This window comes from Tilletiaria anomala, assembly GCF_000711695.1.
Source record: "Tilletiaria anomala UBC 951 chromosome Unknown K437scaffold_90, whole genome shotgun sequence".
Classification (NCBI taxonomy): domain Eukaryota; kingdom Fungi; phylum Basidiomycota; class Exobasidiomycetes; order Georgefischeriales; family Tilletiariaceae; genus Tilletiaria; species Tilletiaria anomala.
In genome coordinates, this window is record NW_013546932.1 from 51,817 (window position 1) to 77,503 (window position 25,687).

Sequence of the window (25,687 nt, forward strand, 5' to 3'; positions counted from 1 at the left end):
TCGATACTCGTCGGAGTCAGAGGTCAATTAAGGAACACCTTTTTGCAAGCATCATACGCTGGCTTCGCCATCTCAATACCCCAACTCAATCCTTCTGGGTCTCCTTCGCCCTCTCATCAATATCCACGTAATCACCTCCATATCTTTAATATCTCTCAACTCAGTACTCATGTTCAATACATAATATCATCTCAGTATCTCCAGAGTTCAATATCTTGAATATATCACTTGGTACTTTAAAAGTATTCGGCGCTTAACCATCAATACATACTCAACCTCTCGGCGTATGGCTGAGTCTAGTGGATGTGCACACACTTCGCACAGCTACACTACTGCTACATTGCATCTCCACCTCCTTGCGAGAGAGGCCAGGCTGGGGAGCACATACTGTTGGTTGTGGCCAAGCAGGCGAGTAGGTACATACTGGCCGAGTATGGAGTGAGGAGGCTCGGTCATCGGCGCTTGCGCCTGCTTGCCTGCAGGGGACAAGAAAAGCTCCCCAATCCCCAGTTTATCCGCTCGCGCGAATGCGCAGGTTTGCAATCGGGTGTTGGAGCTGTTGGCAGTCGGGCGCATCCGACTTCCACAATCCTCATCCAGTATCCACGGGCATGTACGATTGGACGTTGCAAAGACCCATAACGTAAGGACATACTCCAGCACATAGCAGGCACCCTAGCAGTTCCCATCACGAGCGTCAGACTTCCAAGGTGTGAAGGCCTGCAGCTCTGCACCCTCCTGCACCTTCTCACTTTTTGCACATGCAACCCAATGAGATGAAGTCCTTCATGCACCATATGTTGCCTTGCCAACAAGTGTTTTATACAATTACAACCATTTTACATCCATACAATATGAAAGTATGTATCTATAATGGTACAATAAAACGTTCGACTGGGTGTTGTGCCACAGTAATATTGTGATACTGTGCACATATGTGGAAAGGCCAAAAGAGTCTGTTGAGCCCCAGCCTGCCCCCTCTACAAACACCGTTAAGATTGCAGGCTTTGGTCTGTCCTGCTGTTCAGACTCTGTACTGATTCCAGAGCTGATCAATGCCACATCCACTTGGCCGAAAGGCGGACTCCACTTTGTCCTCCAGTGCGTATCCGGTTAATATAAATCCGACCTTCCGGGGTCTCCCGAGTGACTTTATATTGTTAAGAATGAGTGACCATCACGTAACGACAATACATGTTTGCAAAATTGTAATTGCGCGATGACGCAACTGTTGGATCATGATTCCTATCCCTTGTATATACTGCCTTGTACGTAAAGCAGAGAGAATGCTGAGACGTACCAGTGTCTGAGGTCCTAGGCACAGGGCACTGGACCCTGGGTAGTGGGTGCTTCTCAGTGAACACATATATTGTACCAATGCACATGTGCATTATGTAGTTCACGAGGGTATGTATTCACTCGAGTGAACGGGTCTGGGGGGCAACCTGGGCTACATAGTGTGGTCTAGTGTTGTCAGCACGATTATAACCTGCCGGACTGTGTCGTGTGCGGCGTGCCCATATGTTGCTGTTCCTGGTGACACAGTTTTAAACACTTTCACGAGTGGCGGTAAGTAAAAACATCAACCCGAAGGATGTATCATCTCAATTTTTCATCAGTAGCCGACTGCCGCCGCGCAGCGCCACGAAAAGGTACACAGAAAACCAAGAAGGAGGTCTAGATTGCCCCGGTGCCGTCCATACTCAAGTTGCGAAGACATGAACCGGTTCTACGTGGTATGTCGAACTAGCTTGAAACCAATTAGAGATCGTGTACATAATTCTGAGCCCAGGTTGGCAAGTTCCGGCTAGCTCGGGCACTGGGACTGCCGAGTTATGTTTTCGACGGTGGCAGCTGGTCCAGGAACCAGGGCGGCATTAATGTATATATACGTAATATGTACATTATTAGGGTGCTTTTGTGCTCGTGGCACTGCAACGCGTGACGCGGGTGGTACCCTAATTTATTTTTCAGCGGCTGTGTTGGCGTCATGTCTCCTTTAAGCAGCTCCAAGCCCCTCGCTGCAAAGCCATTTTTTGTTCCGACGCCCAGCTCTGAGTTTCATTCACAGGGAGACTGTCGCTACGCCCATCACTTGCCAGTGACTCAGCTGATGACGGAGGTGATCGAGCAGCATAGTTCACACTCCTTATAACTTCTCCTTCTCCGTGCGGTTATGGCTGTGGCTGCTGAGAGGCGAGTGAGTAATAATAGGCGACAGCCGCATGTGCGACCAGAACTGTGGTATGGGCTGGCTCCTCTCCTGCTGTCTGACTTTGACGTACAGACTGCAGCACCTCTACAGAGAAGACAGACTGCCATCGCGCTTGGACAGGCCGACGGCTCAAAAGCGCGTGCCGTACGGCACAGAGAGGGCCATAGAAGAGGCACAGAAAAAAGCTTGCAGAGATTCGGCCACTGGAACATAGTGGTTGGGTGTCTCGTTTTTTTTACTAGCGAGAAAGAGAGTATGAATGGAAATGCTGGGGGGAAGGTGGGCAGGGTGTAACTGTGCGCGTCCATCCGCCATCAGCAGCGCCACCCTCTCTCTTCCCTTTCTGTCATTGGCTACTCGCCACAGCGCAGCACGCTCCCCCATGGGGTAGAGGCGGAACAGCCACTTACTGGCAAAGGAAAGTCCGTCTCGTCCGGTCATATGTATCATTAAATTACATCACAGGTCCGTCTTATATTCGCCACCTCATCGCCATGGTCAGATGTACCCACAACGCTGTCCCATCTCCTCGCCATCCTTGCAACTCTCTGCAGCGTCAACGTCGAGCATCGAGCCTTCTCATTTGCTCTTGCCTGCATTTTCATCTCAAAGCGTACCTTGGAGCGCTTCCTGCTGCAAGCCAAGGAAATTTTATTCGATCGGCCCAACGCTGATATCACACGGCACAACGCCCTCGTAGAAGCCGTATTCACCCTACCCTGCACAGCATACAATACTTGCACCATTCGTCATCGTCTCCTTTCTTGAAGTTGCCTTTACGTCAACGGCACTACCTGGTTACTCCTAACCTGGACCACGCTGAACAACATTAAGCATACATCGTTCTTGTAATCACCATCATCGTCACCACCGTCGTCACCTTCCAACTGCCGTGCTGCTTCGAGCGCATTCACCTAGCACAATGCCTGCCCACGCGACTGCGAGCTCCAGCGCGAGCCCTTCTACCAGCCTGTCCTCATTTGGCAGCAGGCGCTCCTTCAGCAATGCACACAGCATAAAAAATGACCGCACCCGTTCGCATGTATGTCTCACCTGCGGTATGTCCTTCAACCGCCTATTGCATCTCCAGCGCCACGAATACAGACACAGCGACTCTCGCCCATTCGTCTGCACTCAATGCCCCAAGGTGCGAAATCCCGGACTATAATGTGATTTCAGATGGTGGTGCTGACAATCCATATTGTCATGTTCCTCTCCTGCAGAGCTTCACACGCCAAGACTCCCTCGTGAGACACTCCCGGTTACATATGAGGGGACTGGGGGGAAGTGAATTTCCGCAAAAGGCGATGAAAGGTGAGTTTCGTACAGAGTATATGCGCATATGAAAGGCCATTTCTAACAGTCCGCCTTACTGCTGGATCCACAGTGTGTATGAAATGCACCAAGACAAGCAAGTGCAAGCGCTGCACCACTGTTGGAAAGCCCAGCAAGGCTCAGCAGGGCAAAGCGCCGTCCAAGAAGGTTGCGAATGCCGCGCAGAAAGCGGTCATGAAGGCCGCAGCGTTGACCATCCCTGCATCCCCAGAAGATGATGACGCATACCATCAGCCTTCACTGCAACAACAGCAGCAACGGTCTCCCTCATTGGCATCCATCGCACCATCTGACTTTTCCTGGAGCTCCTCCATGCAGCTGCCGTCGCTTGTCGGGTGCAGCAGATCGGGGACGGCGATGGCGCCGGACACGGCGGCTAGCCCATCTGCCTGGACGTCTTGGAGCAGCGGCGGGCCGGAGAGTGATATCAACACGCCTGTCTCCGCCACCTGCTCGTGGGACATGCCTGCGATCCAGCGGATGCGCTCTCAAAGTAACGCGACTACTGCATCCTCCGCCGATGTGGCGTCCAGCCTGTTCAGCAGCTTCGCTGACGAGGACTGTGCCGCGGCTCTCTTGAGCCCACTGTGCGAATTCGCACCAAGCATGCACGATAGCCAACAGCAGCATGAACAGCAGTTGAAGCTTGCCATGCCAGAATCAATACTGGAAAAGCAGGATAGTGCGTTGACTTTGCACAGCACGCTTAGCAGCTGGCCAATGTCGTTCGAGTCCACGGTGACGGGGGCAGTCAGCGCAACTGCACACGTCCCTATGATGACCAGCCACACTGGCGCGACTGGCTTCCTGCTGGATTTGACCCTGCAGGACTTCCAATGGAGTTCTTGCCTCGATCTCGGAAGCGTCGACACGCCTGGCGCCTACTTTGACGCCGGACGTTCGGTCCACGATCCGTGCACCGCTATGGAGGTCAACATGCTCGCGTCACACTTTGGTGGAGGAAGTAGCATGTTCCGCGGATAATCCATTTCAGCCACATTTTCGTCGTTCACCTCTGGGATCCTTCATTATTTATCCATATCAACACACTCAGCATATCAAGCCGCCGACACGAGGAACCGGCCCATCTGCTGCTCCTGCTTCAACCTGCGCTTTTGCCTGTGCATGCACTTGCCTGCTTATCGAATGGGACATGTACATCCCGCACTTTTGTCTCTGTTTAGTCTGGCTCCGGGATGGATTCCAGCCGCTTGTGCGGTTGCTCGTATCGTGTTGTTTCAACAAGAGATCAAGGGGAATGCAAAATGCCACATTATGTCACTCATGCTGTGCCTCTGCGCCGCTTAAGTGCAAGAGTGCTTGTCGGATGTAACGGGGAACAGTAGTGGGTACATTCACAGCGCTTCTCGGTACACCTTGATAGTCTTGTCTGCTCCACCGGTCAGCAGCCTTGTGCCACTCTGATCGAACGCAGAGCAGAAGACACCCGCCTCCGCATCTAGCGAACCTGGCTGAGGTATGTCGTCTGCTGATTGGAATGGCACGCCTGTCGAGTAATCGAAGAACTGCAGCGGCGAGCAGCGGGGAATCAGCACTGCAGCCGGAGCAGACATCATCATAGGGGTTAGTCAAGACTCACTCTCAAGCTCCCATTGTCGCCACCGGAGAACAGCACTCCGTCCGCATTGACGCTGAGCGTGTTGACGATGCCATCTTGGGTCATATTGTTCAACAGTGTCCCCTCTGGGCATTTCCACGTCTTGACGTTCCTCCCCGCAGCCGAGCCAGAAGCAAAGGAAAACTCCGTCGGATGCAGCGCAAGTGCACGCACCGATTTCTTGTGGTGCGTGAGCGTCGTCAGCGACTTGCCCGCCGCCAGGTCCCACAGGCGAATCGTTTGGTCCATGCTGCCGGTGATGACTTGCGGATCGGCTTCTTGACATACGACGCTGGCAACTGTACCGCTATGACCACCAAGAACGTGGATCTGAGCCCGCGTCCGCATATCCCACACCCTTGCGACTGAGTCTCGCCCGGCGGTGACGACGACATCGAGCGTCGGATGCAAGGCCAGCGAGTAGATGCCCGATTGGTGGCCAATGTAGTTGCGGATGACCTTGTTCGTCTCCAGATCCCAGCATTTCACAACCTGTAGCGAAAGAGATGCACGCATAATCAGTAGATGCACATATGAAGCTTCAGGATCAGTCATTCCGGACCTTGTCTTCTCCGGCTGAAAATAGATAAGGATGCCTGTTGCTAACTGCCAAGCCGCGCACTGTTGAGATGTGGCCGGTCAAGCTGAGCTTCAGCTCTCCAGAGGCAAGATCCCAGATCTTAACATAGGAAAATAAAGTCAGCTCTATTCGGCACAGGAGTAAGAGCACGAAGACGTCTACTCACCTTGATCATCCTGTCGCCAGCACCAGTAGCGAACCACTTGTTCCCTGGCTCGACTGTGAGCGAGCGCACCCAACCCAAATGCCCAGAGATGACCCGCATCAACTTCCATTGCGGATGATATTGCGGCTTTTCTATCCGAGAGGCAGCCTCCTTCTTCCGAATCAACGCTGTTGATAGCGTCGTGCCCCCTCCGTTGGCAGACGCGAACCCTTCTGCTCGTCGGATGGCAACCACTCTATCTGAGGGCCCCGGCTGAGAGCTTGATGGGGATGCACTATCTAGCTCCTGTAAAAGCTGCCCCTCAGCAGTTGCGCTCCCATCCGTCCCTTTTCGCTTCTTGCTGCCCCCCGGCAGTGCAGGCCCGACGGCGCCTTGCTGTGCTTGCACAGCTGCTGGAAGCTCTTTTGCGTGTGCATATTCATCAGCGACCTTGGATGCCAGCCGAGCTTTTCGTGATTCTGAATAGACATCCGCTGGATTCGGCTCTGAGAAGATGGCCCGCGCTCGTTTGCTTGCCAATCGAGCCAGACCCTCGAGCGGGGGTAATGGATCTTCAGTCGCGGATAGCCCTGAGTGGCCATTCTGCGCCGGCGGCGCTTGGGTAGACGTCGCCATCCTCGTCGAAGACTGGAATTCGCACACGTCCAGGAGACCCGATACGTTGCGAGAGGCCGTCTTCGCCATGCGTCTACCGCTGTATATACATCGCAATTAGCAAGGTACCACCCTCATTCTTTAGGTATTCCTTCAAATCGCCTTGACGACAGGCATTCGACAATCCTCAACAGGACCACAGCATTCCCTGTGATTGACTGGTTCCGCTTTCGTATAGCGGAACGAAGACATTTCATCCTCTCACCTCTCCACTTTTTTTTAATACTAGATGGTCGCTATATATACGGCCGGACAGCAATGTCACCTCGACAGAGTTGTCGATGCGGGTAGAATACAACAATCGACCGAAAATACAAGGGTGAGAAAAAAGTGAGAATAGTGAAAATGAAACCAAGAGGGCTCTATGCTTGCTGATGGATGGTCACTGAATGATCTATGAGAACTTCCACCTGGTCATGCAATATTCAATGTCAGTAAATGCTGGAGGCCCAAAAATCTTGGAAGCATATAAAAAGCAGCGCGTCACGCACCTGTAGTTACAATTGACGCAAGTGACGAAGACTGGGGGAAGGAGAGCAGCATGACGCGACAATGAGCATAATGCGTAGCGAACACTTGTGGCATGGATGCCTACCTGTCATCGGTTCATCCGCGCTCCTCGTCTGCACGTCCAAATGCGAATCAAGAGCGCGAAGTATGGGATGCGGTCAGCGCGTATCGTCCAGGCCGGAGATAGCGGAATGTCACGCACCTGCTTTTGGTAGTATCTGGTCTTGCGTTGCCTGCATCTTGAGCACTCGAACGCGTCGGTTTCTGCCTGTTGCTCCTCCGCTGCTCTGGCGTTGAACAAGTTCTGAATCATAAGTCGTTGTCGTTCTTGCCTCCGCGCGTCGCTCGCCATGTCCTCCACAGACATCTTAACGAGATCGTCCGGCAAAATGCGCCCATCTACAACACTTTTCCGCAGCTCCGGGTTGTTCTTGTCCTTTAGGTTGAGAGAGAGAGATCGTACCTTGGACTTGTACTCGTTGCATGTGGAACTCTTCCCGATGACAGTGTAGCATGAGCGTTCGACTGCTAGTGCGGCTTCAAACACCAAAGATTTGTCTGCGCCACCAATTAGAAGTAGCATATGAATATTTCTGACCCTACCACACCCGGTCACGCGACCACATACCTCCTCTGTAATCTGCCTCGAGACTCTGGTGTAGAAGCTTGAGACATGCATTCCTCACCTTGTCTTGCAGGCACTCGAAGTTTATCGGCTGTGCGGGCTTGGATGGGGTGGCGCTATCCCTCGTGGGCCCGGATCCACTCGTTGTGTCTGTGGAATCCTTCTTGACGGCGCTTGGAGCTGGAGAACTGGACGCTGCTGGCGAGGCGGCTGCTGGTGCTGGCGCACTCCCACCTTTGCTTGCTGGTGATGCTGATTCTAACAGGTAAAAGGAAAGCGATAATATGTGAGCGAAAAGGTCAGGTGCTGCACAGTTTCCAGGTTTCAACTAACCCTCGGCGGCATGAATGCCTTTCCTCGCGTCCGGCTTGCCCGTTGAGCCTTTCTCTGCACCCACGACGGCTTTCCACTTCTTCACGATGGTCTTGGCCAAATCTGCGATCGCCGCATCGTTGGATTTTCGTAGTGGACCTATCGTCTTCCCAAGCTTCGTGGACTGCGAGCACAGAAGAATGTGTCAGGAGCTGGCTAAGGGCATGCCATCTCAGGGTTACACGCACCCGAATCAATTCCTCCGTCGGCTCTGCCTGATCCCTGAGCTTCTTGAGCAGTGCTTCGACATCCTGAAAGGGTGAACTTGATTATTCAGCTGCCGGTCGCGAGCACCGCATCTGCTTCATTCTCACCCTCCACTGAGATTCATTGACCGCCTTGCTCAGTCCTTTTGCGCACTCCTTCAGTTCCGCTGTCGACAGCGGCATCTTGTCCACGGCGCGAAAAGAGCGACCTCAAAGCGATTCGCTTCTAATTAAAACCGATGGATGTTTGAGGGAAGGCCAAGTAGGTGGCACGGCGCGGTACCCGAACAAGAAGTGCGGCGTACTTCAAAAGAAAGCGTACGGAACGGTGCTGCACTCGAAGGAGAGGTACAACGATGAAGGAGTGAAGTGTGGAAGGCAAAGAGCACAATGCTCATCGTCATTCTCTCCCGAGCAATTTCATCGTTCCGCCTTCTCTGTCTCTCTCTGCTCCATCTTCATGCTTCTCATCTTCGATGTCTTCCTCGCAATTTCCACCACCGCCTGCTGTCCTGGATAAAGGAAAACGCAAAGAAAGCATACTGGTCGACAATTCATCCACACTGGGTGTACAAAAGCAACCATGCCACTCTATGGTGACTTTTGTGTGCGGCTGCAAAATGCCGCCCGCGCTCGCATTCGTTCCGTTCCTGTCCAGGCAACCAAGGACAATCTCTCCATGGCGCAGATCCTGCTTCAGCAAGGCTTCATCTACAACGTCACCCGCGGCACACTTGCCGGCCCGTCGCCAGCCACTTGGAACAAAGCGGGGATCGCGGACCGACGCTTATGGATCGACCTCAAGTACCGCATGGACGAGCGGCCAGTCCTGGGAAACATGTCACTCATATCCAAACCTTCGCGGCGGCTCGTGATGGATACTGGGGAGCTGCTACGCTTTGCAACAGGCAGAAGAGCAAAGTTCGTCAAGCCATTAACTCTAGGAGAGATTGGTCTTGTCAATTGCGGGTCAGCTGGGTGGTTTGAAGTCAAGGATGCTATTCAGAGAGGCCTTGGAGGCGAGTTGGTTGCCCGCGCTTCATAACCACAGCAGGACGCACTGCAACACGAAATTGCACTATCGTAAGTGCTCCCTCCATGGATTAATGGACTTATTCAGATGCTGACAATATGTTTCACCACCTTCACCAGCCTCGTACCGCTCCTAATCTTGCATTGCATATCCGACATTGTATCATACCGCAAGCGTGAAATTCCGCATCATCGCTTTCTGCGACCCGGTCTTTTCTCTGCTTATCTGTTCTTTCTTCCCAATGATGGCCAGGTTGCTGACATGGCAGTAACGGGCCCGCGAGATCGACTGGACATACCGACCACATATAGCCAGGCATCACCGGCTCCCCTTCAATGGGGGCACGAAGGAATGTGTAAAGGTGCCTGCCGAAGACGGGACCTCTGTCGTACAACGTAACGAGAGCGTGGTATCCATAGGCAGACGTAAGACATCGCTATTTAGTATGCAGAGAACGTGGGGAACAAATAGAAAGACTGTTCAAGGTGTGTATATGTGAGCATTGACTGCATATTTTCTGCCCAAGACTGTGTGGTTTCGCAGGATTGCTTTTCCGGACTCTCGATAGGGTTGTAAAGGAGGGTATTGATCGCGAGAGAGTGAATAAATGAACCGGTCTCCGATGCTCGGAGCCCCTTCCAACATTGCGGGTACGGGTTCCGGGTTTCTAGATTTCATCATCTTCTCGTGCTTGAGCTTCGGCCGACGACTTGCATGGTAGGAGGGAGTGGCACATCGGGGTTGTAGCCGAAGTCCTGCTTGCTTAAGCGCTTCTTCTTTTTGCTGCTGATGCTATCGCCATCGGCAGTAGCTTTCGCTTTGGCCTCTGCCAAGTCACAGAGAGAATCAAAGTCAGCTGGAGGGCGTCGCCCACATATAACGTCGAATGAATATCATACGCACTAATGCTACCGGTTGCCTTGCCCAAGTGCATGCTGGCTGAGCTGAACGCCCGCCTAGCTCTCGAATACTCATCATCTCCGCCAACAGCAATATCATCGTCGGACGAGTCGTCATGCTGCACCCCGATGCGCGTGGTCCAACTCGACCTGGACGAGGCGCAGTCAGCAGCGAGGTCGATAGGGCCTTGTTCGCGCATGATGCGTGAAGGCGCAGCTGGCGGTGGGGCGATGCGTAAGCTGAGCTGCGAGGCTCCATTTTTCGTGCTGCTGTGATTCGCCGTTGGGATCCCACCGGAGATGCTTGACCCTGGCGCGCTGACCTGGAACATGCTACCTGCGTCCGGACCAGGCAATGTTGGCGTCTCCGGTGGAAGCTTCGTGTCCGGGGCTAGCCGCACGCTCTTGCGGCGACCGCCGCCGCTACCAGAGGCATCGCTGACGACCGAGCCGGTCGTGTTGATGTTCAGTGCTGATTTGGGCGCAGGCGAGTGCGAGCGCATGGCAGAGTGCAGCATAGGCGGCGGTGTCATGGTCGTTGCGGCTGTTGCCGTCGAAGTGGACGGCGCCGTCGCGCTGGTCGCAGCGGTGCTTTGTGACGAGCCAAATTCCAGTTGCTTTGGCGCCGGAGAGTCTTCTTCATCACTGCTGCTGAGCTCAGGCGCGCCTTTTCCGTAGACACGGCTAGGCGTCAGCTTGCCGCTGGCGGTACTGGAGCCGAACTTGGTCCTGCTGGCAGTGGTACGAGTTACCCCGTCGGCGTGGCGTTGTTGCTGCTGCAGTTGCGTCGCTTGCTTTTGAGCAGCGGCAGCGTCAGCCTCTTCTCCAGCAGCAAGCAGCTTTTGGATGGCTTGCTGCTCGCCTGGGGTAACGAGGCCGCCATCCAATTCATGGACTTGGGCGGGCGAGTTCTTGCGGCCATCAAGCGAGATGGAGAATGGTTCGCAGATGGGCATCTCAAGACGGGGGAGCGAGCCTTGGCATGCTTGCCTCTTTGGCGTCTCGAGCTTGTTTGACTGCTCAGGGGTAGCAACAGCAGGATTGCCACCAGAGGCAGCGCCGTCAAGCTGCATATTCAGAGTTCCAGTGCCATCGAAGCTGCCAGCTGTCGCAAGGGCTGGCCGCTCGTTGACGGATCGGTAGCTGTTGTGCGCGCTCAACCCAGGTCTGGCGCTACTAAAGCTTTCATTGTCGTCGTCGCTTTCGTGTGTGCGCTTTTCACTGAGCTCATGCAGCTTGGGCAACTCGCTGCGGGTCTTCTCGGATTGGCTGTTGCCAGCAGCAGTGCCCGGCGTGGGTGTAGTTGCTGGCGGCGGAATGTCCACTTTACAAGCCACGGGTTCCTTGTAGAGGTTGTCCACGTTCAGCAATGACGTAGCTGGCGGTGGGGCTTGGATGACAGGCCCCATGTCCGGGATTGGCGGTCGACGACCGGCTTTAGAGGCAGTGCTGTTGCTTCTGCTGAGAGAGTTCTTGAGCGCTGGCTTAAGCGGACCCTTGGAGCGCGAAACTGGATTGGACGTGTTGCACGCATTTTCCTGTACGTGTTGCGTAGCTGTCGAAACAGCCTGGCTCGTAGGAACTCCCTGGCCTTTTGGAACGATGCCTGCATCTGCAACAACTTCAGCAGCAGCCGTTGCTTTCTTCGGCGCTGCAGAGCCAGCGGTCGCATCAACAGGTTTGGCGACCCAGCTACCCGTCGCGTGCTTGGCCTCCATCAAGCCGTTGCCGCTGAGGCTCTGCCTCTGCTTGGTTCTGCTGCTCTTGACGCTGCCTCTTCCGACAGGGTTTAGCAAGTCGGAGCGGCGCATGCCGCTCGAGGCGTCGCCAGACACGATGACGGTGGAGCTGCGCTTGACTGAACCGTGGCCAACAGCTCGCTGCGCGAGGAGTGCACTAGTCGAGGCGCTGGCTGCAGTGGGCGCCATCCGCGTGGCAGATGTGCCGATCTCACTGCCGCTGATTGAAGGGGTGCGCTTTTTCTTCTTTTTCGGCGCAGTGTTTACGGTGGAGACGTCGACGGCAGAAGAAGGGGCACGCACTGTCGGCAGACCAGCGCTCATGACGCTCATTCTCGCCCTTTGGAGCAGGTCGTCCTCTTCCTGCTTCTGTCTCGAGCTGCGCGGGCCGGCGATGATGCTTGCCTTGCTAGCTGAGCTGTCCGATCGCTTCAGCAAACTCTTAGATCGGCGAAAGGGCGAGGGACTATTGTCTGAAGAAGCTTTCTTTCCCTTGCCCTTGGATGACGAACCGAGGGAGAGCAGGCCGGTGCCAGAGTCAACGGATTTGTTCCACATCGGTTTGGGCTGGTTGACGTGCTTGACCAGCGATGAGGGATCGGGTTCTTCGGAGCTGCTCCCATCGCCGTCATCGCCTTTGTGACGAGAGGACGGGAAAGCGTGGACTTTCAGCAAGCTCTGTCGCCTGGAGCCACTACGCGTGAGCCCGCTGGAGGAAAGGTCGCCGGCAATACTTGCACGCGCCGAGCGCAGATTTGAGTCTGTGCGCGTGTGCCAAGTCGTGTTGCCGGCACCTGCATAGCCATCATCTCCGTCGTCGCTGCCGTCATCGCGCCGACCGCGGCTTGAAGGTGTCCCTACGAGCGCTACAGCCTCCTTGACGTCCGTCTTGAACAGCTTGCCCACACGACCTAAAAATCCGCTCGGCTTCTTCTTCGGATCGCGTTCGCTCACTGCGCGAGAGCCGCTGCCGCGGGTGGGGCATGGTACAGGGCTGTCGTGCGACCTAAAAGAGCTGGACATGTCTGTGCTGATATTGCGTGCATGACCACCACCGCCGCCTGGAGCGCCATGGCCGATGCGCATGGCACGTGCGCCACCACCAGCATGTGCAGTCGTCGGCCGCTCATCATCTTCCGACGAGCTCTCTTCGTCAGGGCGCTGCGGCTGCTGTTGCTGTTGGTACTGTGCACCATTGGCGGTACGCACATCCTTCTTAGGCGGAGTTGGAGCGACTGATTGCTCGTTCTGGTACTCATGTTGCACGTGCAGATGCTGGCCCGGCTGGTAGGCTTGGGGAAGAGCGACCAGACTAATTCCTTGCTGAGAATGAGCGTCATTCGTGTTGCTGTGGGTGTTAGCGGCGTAGGGGTGATCAGGGGGTGGCGGCATCGGCGTCTTCGATCTTGCATCGCTCTCTTGCGCCTGCTGACCGTGAGGTATGAACGCCTCACCACCGGTGCCCACATTCGGGCCGAGCCGATGCGGCGCGGGAAGCGGTCCGTTGTTGGGACCTGTGAAAAATGGCGCAGCACCAGATGCACCAGTGGCCGTCTGCGAGGCGGATTGCGAGGGGGTGACGCTTGCGTTTTCCAGTGCAGCCGAAGAGTCGTGGGCGCTGAACTGCCGGTGATGGCCTGAAAGCGCAGAGGGTAGAAGCCAGTGAGCTAGATGTATGCGGTCGTTGGCGTACACTTCCTCACCATCCATGTACCGCTGGTCATACTCATTCTCTTGTCCGTACGCTGGCCTGCCATAGAATTGCTCGCCATCAGTGTAAGCATGGTAAGCCCCGCCATCCTGTGCATAGCCAATGTCGCCGCCAGAGGTGGGACCGATTCTGCCGCTTTGCGGACCCATTGCGTTGCTGTCGAACTCATCTAGGAGCAGTATGGCTTCCTGAGCAGCTTCCACCATGGCGTTTCCGACATCGCCCATGGTCTTCATACGCATCGTCAGTGCCTCCTTGAACGTCCGCCTTTTGACGCCTATGAGCGCCGCCTCTTCAGACGCCAAGATCTGTTCGCAAGCCTGCAGTTCCCGTTGGGCGTCGTGGACCTTTTCCGCGCGGGTGTCTTCGCGGCCATCCTTGACCTTCTTCTTGCTTGCCTTGATCAGGCGGTTGATGAGGATGTCGCGGTCACGCACAACGTCGCGGATGCTTGCCTCGCGATCGAGCACGTCCTTCAGTGCCGCGCGACAGCCCTCGATGGCTTGAACATGGGTGCGCTGCGCCTCGGCAATTTCATGCAGGAGGCGGGAGAGCTCCTCGCTTGTAGCAGCGACGTCGGAGACCTCGGAGGTGCCCCACGCTGCCAGGGCAGACGCAGCAGCGTGTGAGACTGCGACTACGGAGGATAGGTGCGAGACATGGTCCTTCTCGGAACGGATGAGGTTTGAAAGGAGGCGGCTGTCCGCAATGTGCGACGACCGCACCGAGCTGGAAAGAAGAGAATCCATGCTGAAAGCCTGTGATTGCTGGCCCGGCTCTGATCCGGCGGAGCTGGCGTTCAAGGCCGCAAGGGGGTTCGTAGACCTGTGCGTTGGGAAGAGATTCGGGGTGACGCGAGATGTTGCCGGAAGGTGTATCTTCCTTCTTTTGCCTCCGCGCCGGAAGCCTGCCTTGGGCGGTGCTGGATGAATAACACCTCGGAGAGCGAGTGGCGAAGTCCTCAAGGGTTCCAGCTACGAGGCGATGAAAGGCTTAAAATCCTTTCGGATGAAGTGTGGAAGCCATCCAATGTGCGGGAAGCGTCGGGCCAACGATCGCGATGGTCAGAATAGACGTGAGCCCCGGCCGTAGTGCGGAAAGTTAATGTCGATGCGAACGGAAGCCAATGTCCGGGACGATCGTCCTAGACAATGGCGACGACGACGATTTTTTCGATAGCGAAGTCCAAGAGGGTGGATATGACTGCAAATCAGTCAGGTCTGATATCCAGCTTGTCAGGCAGAATATCATGTACCGCAACAAGCAGAGAAAGGACAAGTGTTGAGTGGATACCAATGAAGATGTTCCCAAGGAATACGTAACTACACACATTCTCTCTGCCAAGCGAAGTTGGTGCATGCACAATCTCATATGGTTGTAGCTCACAGGCATCGGCCAGCCAAAATGTCCACTGCGCGACCGGCAACAGACGCGGGACAACGCCAAAACAACTGGCAAGATCATCATCACCGCATCAGTGCGAACCAACGGATACCCCCCGAGCCCGGAGTCTGGACCCCGGCAGCTCGAATGTCGATCTTCCATTTGATTCTCAATTCGACATTTCCCCTCTACCTCACCTCTTCATGAGCACCAGCATGCGAGAGAAGCACGCATCGAGGCAATTTGGGTCGAGAGCAACTCCGCATACTCACCAGATGCGCCCCCCTCGCATACAGCCAGCCCGACCGAGTGCACAGCCATCCTTCGCCACCAGCTTTCATCACCAAAGGGCACAGCAGTGCCAACACAGAGGCGATGATGAGCAGGCACTAAGCAGGAGCCACCCACTGCCCAACGGCAGAGAGTCTTGCCATGGCGCGCGTTGACGTCACATCCACCACTACCTTCTGGCTGGGGCATATCAGCAGTCAAAGCAGCGATCACGGCGCGGGTTCGGCAACACTCAGCATCCAGAGGTGCTAACCCTACTTTCCAGAAGGACAGACTTCTAATCCGACATGTGACTCTCCACTTCGACCGACCACATCCCTCCGGGCATCGCGCCTGTTGCTGCGCTCGACTTACCTGCTGTTGATGAGGCGATGGTGGCATACAAAAGTATCGTGTTGGAATGGCCTTAGGTGGTGACAACGTCCTGTTGCTGAAATTGGCGTCTTTTTCCCCTTCACGCCGGTCGGCAACACCAATGGAGCTAGGCAATGACGGGGTGAAGGCTAGTCAAGAGTGGGGGTCATCTGAACCGGTCTTTCTGATGGGTCTGGCATACATTTATGGTGTCCACGAGCGGACCGCGGGAACTTCTTCGTAGGATACAAATCAAAAGGATGGAAAATGAGGAGTTTATTCTTGATTGCTCTCGTTCTTGTTCATGAATCGCTCCTCGATCTTGTTCCAGTTGCAAGTCCAAGAGGGGTCTGCCTGCTGGCGCGCAACTCGGTCCGCGCCTGCACTTCGAAAAGCGATTCGGCAGGTAGCGCCAAGAGCCGCGGTGCCGGGAAGAGACCGCAATGGACTCTCCCAATAAGACCGTTGGACAAAGTGGGAATCGATAGTCTTGATAATTGCGTCTTGACATGCAGGGTGATGGAGTATGTTCATAACGTCAATGTCGTAAGGTTTAATTAGAGCCGGACACGACTTCAATAATTGAGGATCGATCGCGGGTCCATCGGCATTTCAGCTAGAGTCGGGATGAGAAGGAACGAGCGTCGCACAGAGTCAGCACCGGTCCCCAAATTCGCTTTTCAAGTCCTTCGACGCCCCTCCCACTCACCCATTTTGCAGCCGAGATGGCATTCGAGCGTGCGCAACATCTCAATGTCACCTTTGGGCCCGCCAGAAGCAGTGACGACGTTCACGCACACGCCAGGCCGACTGAGGCCGTTCGAAGATGCGCATGCCAGTCTGTGTCGAAAATAATGCAAGTGGCGGGGTCAGTGAGTCCAGTGCTTCACTCTAAAGGACGCAGCCTGAAGCAGAGGCGCCTCACTTTTCCTTGTACTCTTCCACGGAGCGCGGAAGGTCGTAGAACACGACGAGCGGAACCTGATGGACTTCCTTCGGGCTCAGCGCCGTGTCGTTGATGACCAGCGCCTTGCGTGCGGGTGTCAATGGGTTACCATGCGATACAAATGCCGAGCCAGGCGCACGGAACTTTTGCAGTATGCGCGCACGCGTGGCGGATGCCATGTCTTTGTGCTGGTCAGACCGAGCAGATGAGATCAAACACGGTCAGATGCATCCCTCTGTAACCTGGCAGAATGGAACGGTGACTCACCACGGCAAGCGATTCGATACCCTTACTAGACAGCTTGTACGTGACAGCCTCCGTCGTACCTGGGGCAGCGGTGTAGATGACTGCCTGCCCAAAGTCCATGTCCTCCAGCAGGTCTGTAATGACGTCCAGCTTCATCTCAAGCGCCGAGCTTGTCCCGCCCATCGCGGTGGCATTGTTGTTGCCGCTGACTGCGACGTATAGGTAGTACTGGCGCAGACCGCGAAGGGCGGAGAGCATTGGGTCGGCGAGCGGGTTGGCGCTAATGTTGACCATGGGCGTAGAGCCGAGCGCGTTGGAGGGCGGCATGGCGCCGGACGGCGCAGCCTGCACCCTGCTCCCGCCAAAGCCCCCCATCGACTGCGAGCCATAAGGTCCTGCAGTCGAACCTGCGCCGAAAGTCCCATTGCCAATGCTCGACGCGGGGCCTCCACCTAACCCTGAGCCGCCACCAGCGCCGCTACCGCCTCCACCCATGCCGCTGCCCCCACCCAGCCCTCCGCCACCACCACCACCGCCGCCGATCATGTTCGAGTTCTCACGCCGCACGAGCACGCGGACGGACTCGCGCAGATGGATCGACTGTGCGAAATTGAGCACATCTTGTGGAACAGTGTTAGAGAAGATGGCCGTCTGGCGGTCCATCGTGGCGGTTCCTCCAGCGGCGGCGGATGCTCCGCCGGGCGAAGAGACGCTGATGCTGTCCCACCCATTCTTTGCCGACGAGGAAGCAGCGGGGCTTATCAGGCTGCCCTTGGCCCCTGGCGTTGCGCGCGGCATAGGAAGCACGCGAAGTAGACTCGAGACGTGATCAGAGAGATTGCGCGCGATGAGCTGGTCAACCTCGTCGAGCACGACGAGTCGCACGTCGTTGGCCGGCAGAGCGTTGCGCGCGACGAGCTGCGTGAAGAGCTCGCTCATTTTCTGTGGTGTGCCGATGACAATGTGCGGGTTGATTTGTGCCATGGTCTGCAGCTCGGAAGCGATGTCGATCCCGGCAGCGGCGGCGATGTGCACGCGCAGGCCGATGGGCGAGCCAAGTCCGAGCGCCATGCGCTGCGCCTGCGTCGCCTGGTCGACGGTCGTGCTGATCATGAGCACGATGGGGCCGCGCGCATTACTCGGGATGCCGGGCTCGCGCAGCGCACTGAGCACGTGCTGCAGCGCCGGGATGACGTAGCTTGCGATGCGCTCCTGCGTCGGGGGCGCTTGTGCGATGATGTCGTTGCCGCGGAGGAGGAAGGGCAAGGCGCGTTGCTGGATCTTGTTGGGCGGCCCCAGGCCGTACTTGAGAACGGATCGAAGGAGGTCCGGGTGCAAGTTGAGGTGATCCCATTTGGTGATGACAAAGTTCGCTTCGCTACCGGCCGCGCCGTTGATGCCCGCTGCGCTCTGCGAGAAGGAGGCAGAGCGCGCATCATCTCCATACCCGCTTCCACCTGCCCCGATGCTGCTGCTGTCCCTGCGACTGGATCCGCCTGCTTTCCTGCCGCCCACACCGCCGCTGCTAACGCCACCAGGCCCGCTGGAGCCGCCGCTGCCAATTTCTGCGCTAGCGCCCCAGCTCAAGCGGTTGCCTGGCGCGGGACCTTGGAAAGGCCGCGGGCTGAGGCGGCTGCTGGGGTCGATGCTGGCAGCAAGACGTTGCTGTTGCGAGCCGCCAAAGGCCGATGCGCCGCTTGGGATCAATGGGGACGTCGCATGCTGTGGCAGCGGTAGGCCGCCCTGGAGCTGCTGCTGGGACTGGAAGAGCTGCGCGACACTGGTGCTCAGCGAGCTTAGCTGCGCGCTCAGATTCCGGATCTCGTCGGTCGAGGCAGCAGGAAGGCCGTCGAGCGTGCGCGCAGCATAGCCTCCGATTTGCGGGCTCTGCGCTCTCGTATAGACTCCGCCCGGGCCACCAATGCCACCGGCACCAGAGGCACCGACCGCGGCAGCCCCGGCAACGCCGCCCGACGCACGTGCACGATCCTGCAGGTAGTTGACGCTGCGCGAGATGCCGCCTACCTGGCGCTGCAGGTCCTTGAGCCCGATCTCGAGGCGCACGAGGCGATCGACGAGCTCAATGATCAGCGGCGACTGCTTCAGCCGCAGGTCCAGCGGGCTGTCATACTCGGACGGCACGAGTAGCGCGCCGCCCGCATGCGGCTGCGGCTGCGGTGTGTAGAGAGACGAGTGCGGACCTGTGGCTGTGCCGGCTATCGGATGCGCATGGGAGTGCGGGTAGGAGTGGGGATGCGCAAGAGCATGCGGATGTGAATGCGAGTGCTGTTGCTGGCCGTGCCCTGGCGGGCCTCCGAACGCTTGTGAAAAGGAGCCGCCGGCCTGCTGCATGGCCGTCGGACTGGCAATGGGTGAAAACGCCGCGCTGGGCTGTCCGCCTGGACCGGCGCCGAAGCCGACAGTCGCGGTGGAAGGCGACAGGAGGCCGCCGGCGAGGCTGCCAAAGCGGCTGGCGCCTGCTGCGACTGCGCCAGCAGCACCTCCGATGCCAGCGTTCGAGGTGTCGAAGACGGGGCCGGGGAGCGAAAGCAGCGGCGTGCCGGACCTGCCGTAGCCTTGCGCGCTTGCTGCGCCGCCTCTTTCTGAGCTGCCGCCGATGCCCCATCCATTGATCCCCGTGAGAACAAGCGGCGATGTGATCGTGCTAAGATTGGACTGCTGCTGGTAACTGTTTGCATGCGCGTGATGCTGCGCGTGCTCGCCGTCTGACGATGTGCCGCCTGCACTATCCACGCGCTGGGGGCTCTTGGACACGGCGGGTAGGTTGGCGACCTCGCGTATGGGGGTATTGCCGTCGGCGTCGGCAGCATGCTGCTGCGGGTTGTTCGCAGCCGCTGCAGCTGCGCGCGACGCATTCTTCTCCCGGATGATGGCAAGGCGGTCGACGTGACCGGGCTGCTGCTGGCCGGCTCCATGCGAACTGCCAGCAGTGCCGTTGAGCGCATGGGGCCGCGCGAGAGGCGTCACGTTGGCGTCCTCGGCGGAGGCATTTCCGCTTCCGCGCAGCGCATCGCTGTTCCCGCCGGCGCTGCCCTGCTGCTGCGAAGCATGGCCGCTGGTCCCTGGCGAGTTTGAGTCACCTGTCGCGTCGAGGTATAGGCGCGGCGTGCCGTATTCCGACAGGTGCGGCGTTCCGGAGCCGCCGGAGCTTCCGTTGAGTGCCGGACTCACAGTTGCGCCTGTATCTCTCTCTGCTCCCCGCGCATGCAGCGTGCCGCCAGAGGTGGACAACATCGTGCCCGATGTATCCGCCGTCCCAGCACCGGCGCCCGTCGCGCCCTGGCGCTCCTGGCTGCCCTGCCCCCCGCTTTGATACGGATGCGATGACCTGTCCGCCTGGGCGTGCGTGTCGCCATCCTCGGCTTCGCTCCCTCCGGGATAGAAGTCGCCATGTGTGTTGTTGAAGCTGTTGTCGGCGTCGTTGGAGGAGCTGCTCATCTGCTGGTTGTGGGTTATGAAGAACGAGAGCGCGTCGGATGAGGAGCTGTCTAGCTTGGCTGATCCGGAGCCGGACTGCAAGAAACGACTTGCCCCGCCAGGGAGGCTCCAGACGTTTCCGCCGCTGGGGGCTGTATGCGAGCTGGACGTATCGGATGAGCTCGATGGAGGGACGACCTGCGCGTGTACAGAGATCGGCGAGGACATCATCGGCTTGGTTGGGCTCGAAGTGGAAGTGTCGCTGTTTGAGCTGCTGCTGCCGCCGTCGCCGAGAAGCGTGCTGATGCTGTTGCTGGATGCGCTAGTATGACCGCTTGCCGTGCCATTGCCGATCTTGGGAGTGCTGGCGCTGGCGGACCTGTGGCCGCCAATGGCGCCGATGAGCCGCGGTGATGTCGCGCCATTGCGGTCATTCTGGCCGGGCACATGAATGTGGTCGCCCCCGAGTGCCAAGGAGCCTGGCATGGCATGGCGCTCCGACGAGCCTGCCATCGTTTGCCACTCTAAGAGCACACACACACGCGCGCGTGTGCGCGGTGGTTGCCCTCTGCGCTTGCGGCGGTCGATGCTCGACGCGGTCAAGGGGACTTGCTTGCCGCAAGCAGACGCTCATCAGTGCCTCGAGACTCCTGACCAAAAGAAAAAGAACAAACAAACAAGCTGCTCACTACTCACTTTGTGGGCTGCCGGCAAGGCTGCTTACTGATGCTCCAGGTTGGGTCCGAGGCGAAGGTGTCAGGCTGCTCAGCCTCCGGGGCGTTGTCAAGAGTCGATCAAAAGGGGAGTGGGGGTGGGGGATCGTTCTGTTTTCCGACGCTGCTAGTCGACCCACCACCGTCGAGGCCGTTGCTTGCCACTCGACTGCTTGTAGCAAGATGGCTAGCTGTCCGATGTGCTACGTGTGACGGCACCAAGCAAGCTTCCCAAGAGATTCTGGCTGCGAAAGCTACCCACCCGGTGGATGGGAGGGGGGGCGGCGCCAAAAGAACTGAGACGCCGAAGCGAGAGCGACATGGAGGGAGATGAGCCAACGGGTGTGCGAACTTGTGTATGGATTGGACAGACAGCGAATTGAATTGAATTCTGTTCCGCCCCGTCCGAGAGAAGAGACGGCAGAGGGCAGAGAAAGAGGAGCACAGCTGTAGTCCGCCGGGCTGCAGTCTCTCTCTGTTTAGGGTCGCAGTCGAATCTGTTGTGTAAAGTATTGTTTGCAAGGCGCTGCGAGGATGCGCACGCGCCACTAGATGCCGAGGCACAGGGCCAGTGTGTGTGTGTATCGCTTGCGTCAGCCGCCCGCGCTCCATCTGTCGATTCTATCCACTCCCCACACCCCCTCCCATCTCAGAGAGAGACAGCCGCACCAGCACCATCAGAAGGCGCGCGGTGTGTGCTGGGATTCTTCCATCAAAGAGACGGGCATGCTTGCTAATCTCAGCTTGACATCCAGCATGCTACAGAGCTTGGTCTGGCCATTACACCTGCATCTCTTTTAGCACAGACGCTAAAGTCACAGACCAGACCAGAGCAGACTATACAAACATGTCTGCCAGCATCGGTGAGTAGCGGAAGGCGAGCGAGCGAGCGGTGTCTGGCCGTCTCGGATGGATGCAGCTAAATGGAACGAAGGGAGGAGCAACGCAGCATGTCGCACGGTCCTTGCGAGGCTGCTGTGCTTAAAGCGCAAAGAGAGACAGAGACGGAAGGGGGGGCTGTATGGCTGTGTCATGGCAGTTCGGAGCGCAGGGCAACGGGTAGAGCGGCCGGACGAATGCTGACATCCTCCACCTCGACGCATCCTTGTGTGCTCCTCCCTCGCGACCCCTTCCAGGAATCGCCAACCTCCCGAACCAGGTGCGTGACTACGCCTCTGCACCACACATGCTGTCTCGGCGCGCTCGCTCGCTGACACGGCACCTCGAGGCGTTTTTTCCTAACCCTTCCTGCAGAGGCACAAGATTGTGGCCAAAGCGGGAGGTCACTTTACGCTCATGGTCGTTGGAGAGTCGGGAGTGGGAAAGACGACCCGTGAGTGTCTGGCGCTGAATGGGGCAGCGCTGCGCCTCGGCGTGGGTGAACCGCTGATGAAAATGGCATTTATTTCCCCCGTTCGCACGGCAGTGATCAACACACTCTTCAGCACAGAGCTGGCGACGGGCAAGGATTACACGCGCCGCCATGCCAAGCAGATGGACAAGACGGTGGAGATTGACATTATCAAGGCCGAGCTGGAGGAGAAGCAGTTCAAGGTCAAGCTGACGGTGATCGACACGCCCGGGTTTGGGGACTACGTGAACAACCGCGACTCGTGGGCGCCAATTGTCGACTTTATTGACGACCAACACGAGCTGTACATGCGCCAGGAGCAGCAGCCAGAGCGCAAGAGCAAGACGGACATGCGGGTGCACGCGTGTCTTTACTTTATCCGCCCGACAGGGCACACGCTCAAGCCGCTGGACATTGAGATGATGAAGCGGCTCGGCACGCGCGTCAATCTGATCCCTGTCGTGGCCAAGGCGGACACGCTTACGCCAAACGACCTGGCGGTGTTCAAGCAGCGCATCCGCGAGGTGATCGCGCATCAGGGCATCCGCGTCTACTCGCCGCCGATTGAGAACGATGACGAGGCGAGCGCGGAGCACGCCAAGACACTCATGTCGGCGATGCCCTTCTCGATTATCGGCTCGACGGAGGATGTGCAGACGCACGACGGGCGCACTGTCAAGGGCCGCGCGTACCCGTGGGGTGTATCGGAGGTAGAGAACGAGGAGCACTGCGACTTTAAGAAGCTGCGCTCGCTACTGATCCGCACGCACATGCTCGACCTGATCAACACGACCGAGGAGACGCAATATGAAAACTACCGCCAGACGCAGATGGAGACGCGCAAGTTTGGCGAGCCCAAGGTGAAGAAGCTGGACAACCCCAAGTTCAAGGAGGAGGAGGAGCTGCTACGCAAGCGCTTCACAGAGCAGGTCAAGATGGAGGAGGCGCGATTCCGCCAGTGGGAGCAGCACCTGATCGCCGAGCGCGACCGGCTCAACAAGGACCTCGAGACTGCCCACGGCGCCATCAAGGCGCTCGAATCCGAGCTGGATCAGATGCAGGGTGCCGCCGCCGCTGCCGCAGCGCCTGCAAGCGCGTACGGCCGCGCGCCGCCGAGGCGGTAAGTGTGCGTGCATGCATTTGGCGGTGGCGCCTGTCCTATTACGTACGTGACGAGGAGGCCCGGCGCGCGCAGAAAGAAGCGCCCGCCGCTGCAGGCCCGTCCTGTATGCAACTCGTCCTTTTTTCCCCTTTGTTCTCCTTTCTATTATGACTTGGACCCCTCCCGTTTTGCGCGTGTGCACTTGGCCTTGTTCTATTTCCATTGTGCGAGTGGGGCTGGTTGCCTGATGCTCCAGACCGAGCGCGTGCGCGTGGGGTGTGTATGTACGTATGTATGTGTGTGTGGGTGGGTGTGATCTCGTGCCCAAGCGGTTGCGACCGGCCGGGTTTACATGGATATGGTACGGCGGCGGGGGCAATGTGCAGGGGGTGGAGTGGAGGGGGATGAGGTGCAGGTGCAGGTGGCAGGAGACTTGGCTCGTTGCCATGCAGACTGCCGTGGTGGGGAGCGGGGGAGTGTTTTCATTCTGTGCATGAGAAACGAAACGAAACCAGGCGGGCTGTCGTCACACGGCGCTGCCTCTCCAACGTTAGCACCGTTGCGCTGGGCGGAGCTGTCACGGGTGTTGTGTGCGTGTGTATACATACATACATATGTTGTACGTAACACGTCGCATCGCATCGCATGGCACACGCTCTCAGCACAGCGCGCTCGGCGATGGTCCGCTCGTATGTTTGTATGTTTCCATGCATCTATCCATCCCGATGTTGGATGGATCAGCTCCACCTCCCCTCTACGCTCAATCCGACGAACGACGACATCATCGACGACGGCGACGACCACGACGGCGACGACTGCGACAACGACGACGGCAGAACGAGCCCCGAGCCAGCAAGCGTGCATGCACGACTGCATGGGCGCACTGAGCAGCCGGTGACAAATAGCCAGTCTCTTCTCTTTTCTTTTCTCTTCTCGTCTTCTTTGTTTGCTCTCGTGTCAGATCCGACGCCAGACAACCAACCATCGAGCATCAGCAGCTGCCCGCCTTATGCACGCTCTCGCTCAGCACTGCCTGCCTACCCCGACGCCGCCCAGCACCACCCTTTCGCAACAAGACACCTCGCGCGCGCATGTTGATGAGCACATGACGTATCCCCTCTCTTCACCGTTGCCATTATAGACTCGCCTGGCTCCAACAGAAAACAGACCAGAAGACGATGGCGCACGCGACTCGCGCCCACCCGTGGGATCCGAGCGAACATCAACAGCAGCAACACCAGCAGCAGCAGGGGCACCATGTCCTATCCGGCAGCCGCGCCAGCCCGCTGCTACACAGCGTGCCGCCTGGCTCTGCCGCTGCAACAGCAGCGCAAAACATGGACGCGAGCATGGACGCCCCACCGTGCCGCACCGCCATCGCCACCAGCACCAGCAATGCCGCCGCCAACCTCGACCTGTCGCCCGCGCCTCACGCCATCGGCAGAGGCAGCATTCTCGATCACCCCATCACCACCACCATCAACAGCAACAGCAGCATTAGCAGCGCCGACGACCTCATGCCGACGCATACCGGCAGCGACGGCGCAAGCGCCAGCGGCCCCGTGTTCACCATGAATCCAACCACCGGCTGGGACCTGGCCGCAGCCGCTGGCTGGCCCTTCCTGCGCGAGCCCCTGAGCATCGGTACCTCCAGTTCCGCCTCAACCTCGGGCTCGACGTCGGCGCAGGACCCCTCTTCCGCCGGCACCACGCTTGCACCCGCGCCCACAACAACTTCTGTCCTTGGTGCTGGCGCCAACGGCAGCGGTGGGCTAGGCCTGCCGAAAGCGGCGGCAGCAGCAGCGGCGGCAGCCGCAGCCGTCGAGGCGCGCTCGGTGCTGCGCTCGAGTATCTCCGAGGCAAGCAGCAGCACGCGCTCCGCCGTCGTCCTCACTGAGCGCGCGGCCGGTCTCGTCGACCAGGTCGGCAGCGACCTCGATGCGTTTGTCGAGGGCATCTCCCACGCACGCCGGGAGCTCGGTGGCCCGCGCGCTGCTGCCGCCGCCGCTGCTGCTGCTGCTGCTGCTGCTGCTAATGGTGGCAGTGGTCGTGGTGGTGGCGGAGGTGCCGGCGGAAGTGGCGGTGATGATGGAAGCGGCAGCGGCGGCGATGACGATGGCGCCAATGGTCGGGTGAAGCGTCCGGATTACGCGTTGATTGACAACATGGTCGGCAGCGTCGAGAACGCCGCACGGGAGCT

The 25,687-nt window shown here is 57.9% G+C and overlaps 9 protein-coding genes across 9 annotated transcripts; 4 read left to right on the forward strand and 5 right to left on the reverse strand.

Moving 5' to 3' along the window:
• Nucleotides 1–2,901: 2,901 nt before the first annotated feature.
• On the forward strand, nt 2,902–4,681 carry K437DRAFT_188728 (uncharacterized protein). Its single transcript, XM_013385976.1, has 3 exons — nt 2,902–3,362; nt 3,439–3,529; nt 3,603–4,681. The coding sequence occupies exons 1-3, from the start codon at nt 3,138–3,140 to the stop codon at nt 4,532–4,534; spliced, it is 1,248 nt and encodes a 415-aa protein (XP_013241430.1). The 5' UTR covers nt 2,902–3,137; the 3' UTR covers nt 4,535–4,681.
• A 224-nt stretch (nt 4,682–4,905) lies between these two features.
• K437DRAFT_227287 (WD40 repeat-like protein) lies at nt 4,906–6,529 on the reverse strand (the record flags this gene model as incomplete). Its single annotated transcript, XM_013385977.1, has 4 exons — nt 4,906–5,076; nt 5,151–5,660; nt 5,731–5,847; nt 5,915–6,529. 4 exons carry the CDS (start codon nt 6,527–6,529, stop codon nt 4,906–4,908), a joined length of 1,413 nt encoding a protein of 470 aa, XP_013241431.1.
• A 252-nt stretch (nt 6,530–6,781) lies between these two features.
• K437DRAFT_258637 (transcription elongation factor) lies at nt 6,782–8,628 on the reverse strand. Its single transcript, XM_013385978.1, has 8 exons — nt 8,390–8,628; nt 8,264–8,326; nt 8,037–8,199; nt 7,707–7,961; nt 7,281–7,636; nt 7,164–7,191; nt 7,060–7,090; nt 6,782–6,978 (listed from the first exon to the last, which is right to left on the reverse strand). Exons 1-8 carry the CDS (start codon nt 8,462–8,464, stop codon nt 6,963–6,965), a joined length of 987 nt encoding a protein of 328 aa, XP_013241432.1. The 5' UTR covers nt 8,465–8,628; the 3' UTR covers nt 6,782–6,962.
• A 159-nt stretch (nt 8,629–8,787) lies between these two features.
• On the forward strand, nt 8,788–9,526 carry K437DRAFT_295832 (ribosomal protein S8). Its single transcript, XM_013385979.1, has 2 exons — nt 8,788–9,364; nt 9,434–9,526. The coding sequence occupies exon 1, from the start codon at nt 8,865–8,867 to the stop codon at nt 9,324–9,326; it is 462 nt and encodes a 153-aa protein (XP_013241433.1). The 5' UTR covers nt 8,788–8,864; the 3' UTR covers nt 9,327–9,364; nt 9,434–9,526.
• Nucleotides 9,527–13,666: 4,140 nt separating this feature from the next.
• On the reverse strand, nt 13,667–14,886 carry K437DRAFT_188888 (uncharacterized protein; the record flags this gene model as incomplete). The annotated part of the gene is made up of 1 exon (XM_013385980.1): nt 13,667–14,886. A coding segment is annotated over exon 1 (746 nt), but the record flags the coding sequence as incomplete, so codon positions are not given.
• K437DRAFT_188816 (uncharacterized protein) lies at nt 14,775–15,805 on the reverse strand. Its single transcript, XM_013385981.1, has 2 exons — nt 14,994–15,805; nt 14,775–14,883 (listed from the first exon to the last, which is right to left on the reverse strand). The coding sequence occupies exon 1, from the start codon at nt 15,716–15,718 to the stop codon at nt 15,248–15,250; it is 471 nt and encodes a 156-aa protein (XP_013241435.1). The 5' UTR covers nt 15,719–15,805; the 3' UTR covers nt 14,775–14,883; nt 14,994–15,247.
• Nucleotides 15,806–16,453: 648 nt separating this feature from the next.
• On the reverse strand, nt 16,454–21,018 carry K437DRAFT_188797 (uncharacterized protein). The gene is made up of 3 exons (XM_013385982.1): nt 21,018; nt 16,905–20,929; nt 16,454–16,825 (listed from the first exon to the last, which is right to left on the reverse strand). Exons 2-3 carry the CDS (start codon nt 20,832–20,834, stop codon nt 16,613–16,615), a joined length of 4,143 nt encoding a protein of 1,380 aa, XP_013241436.1. The 5' UTR covers nt 20,835–20,929; nt 21,018; the 3' UTR covers nt 16,454–16,612.
• A 722-nt stretch (nt 21,019–21,740) lies between these two features.
• On the forward strand, nt 21,741–23,670 carry K437DRAFT_258640 (putative CDC12-septin). Its single transcript, XM_013385983.1, has 4 exons — nt 21,741–21,897; nt 22,171–22,193; nt 22,289–22,367; nt 22,461–23,670. Exons 1-4 carry the CDS (start codon nt 21,882–21,884, stop codon nt 23,507–23,509), a joined length of 1,167 nt encoding a protein of 388 aa, XP_013241437.1. The 5' UTR covers nt 21,741–21,881; the 3' UTR covers nt 23,510–23,670.
• Nucleotides 23,671–24,665: 995 nt separating this feature from the next.
• K437DRAFT_269975 (uncharacterized protein) lies at nt 24,666–25,664 on the forward strand (the record flags this gene model as incomplete). Its single annotated transcript, XM_013385984.1, has 1 exon — nt 24,666–25,664. A coding segment is annotated over one exon (999 nt), but the record flags the coding sequence as incomplete, so codon positions are not given.
• Between the last annotated feature and the right edge of the window lie 23 nt (nt 25,665–25,687).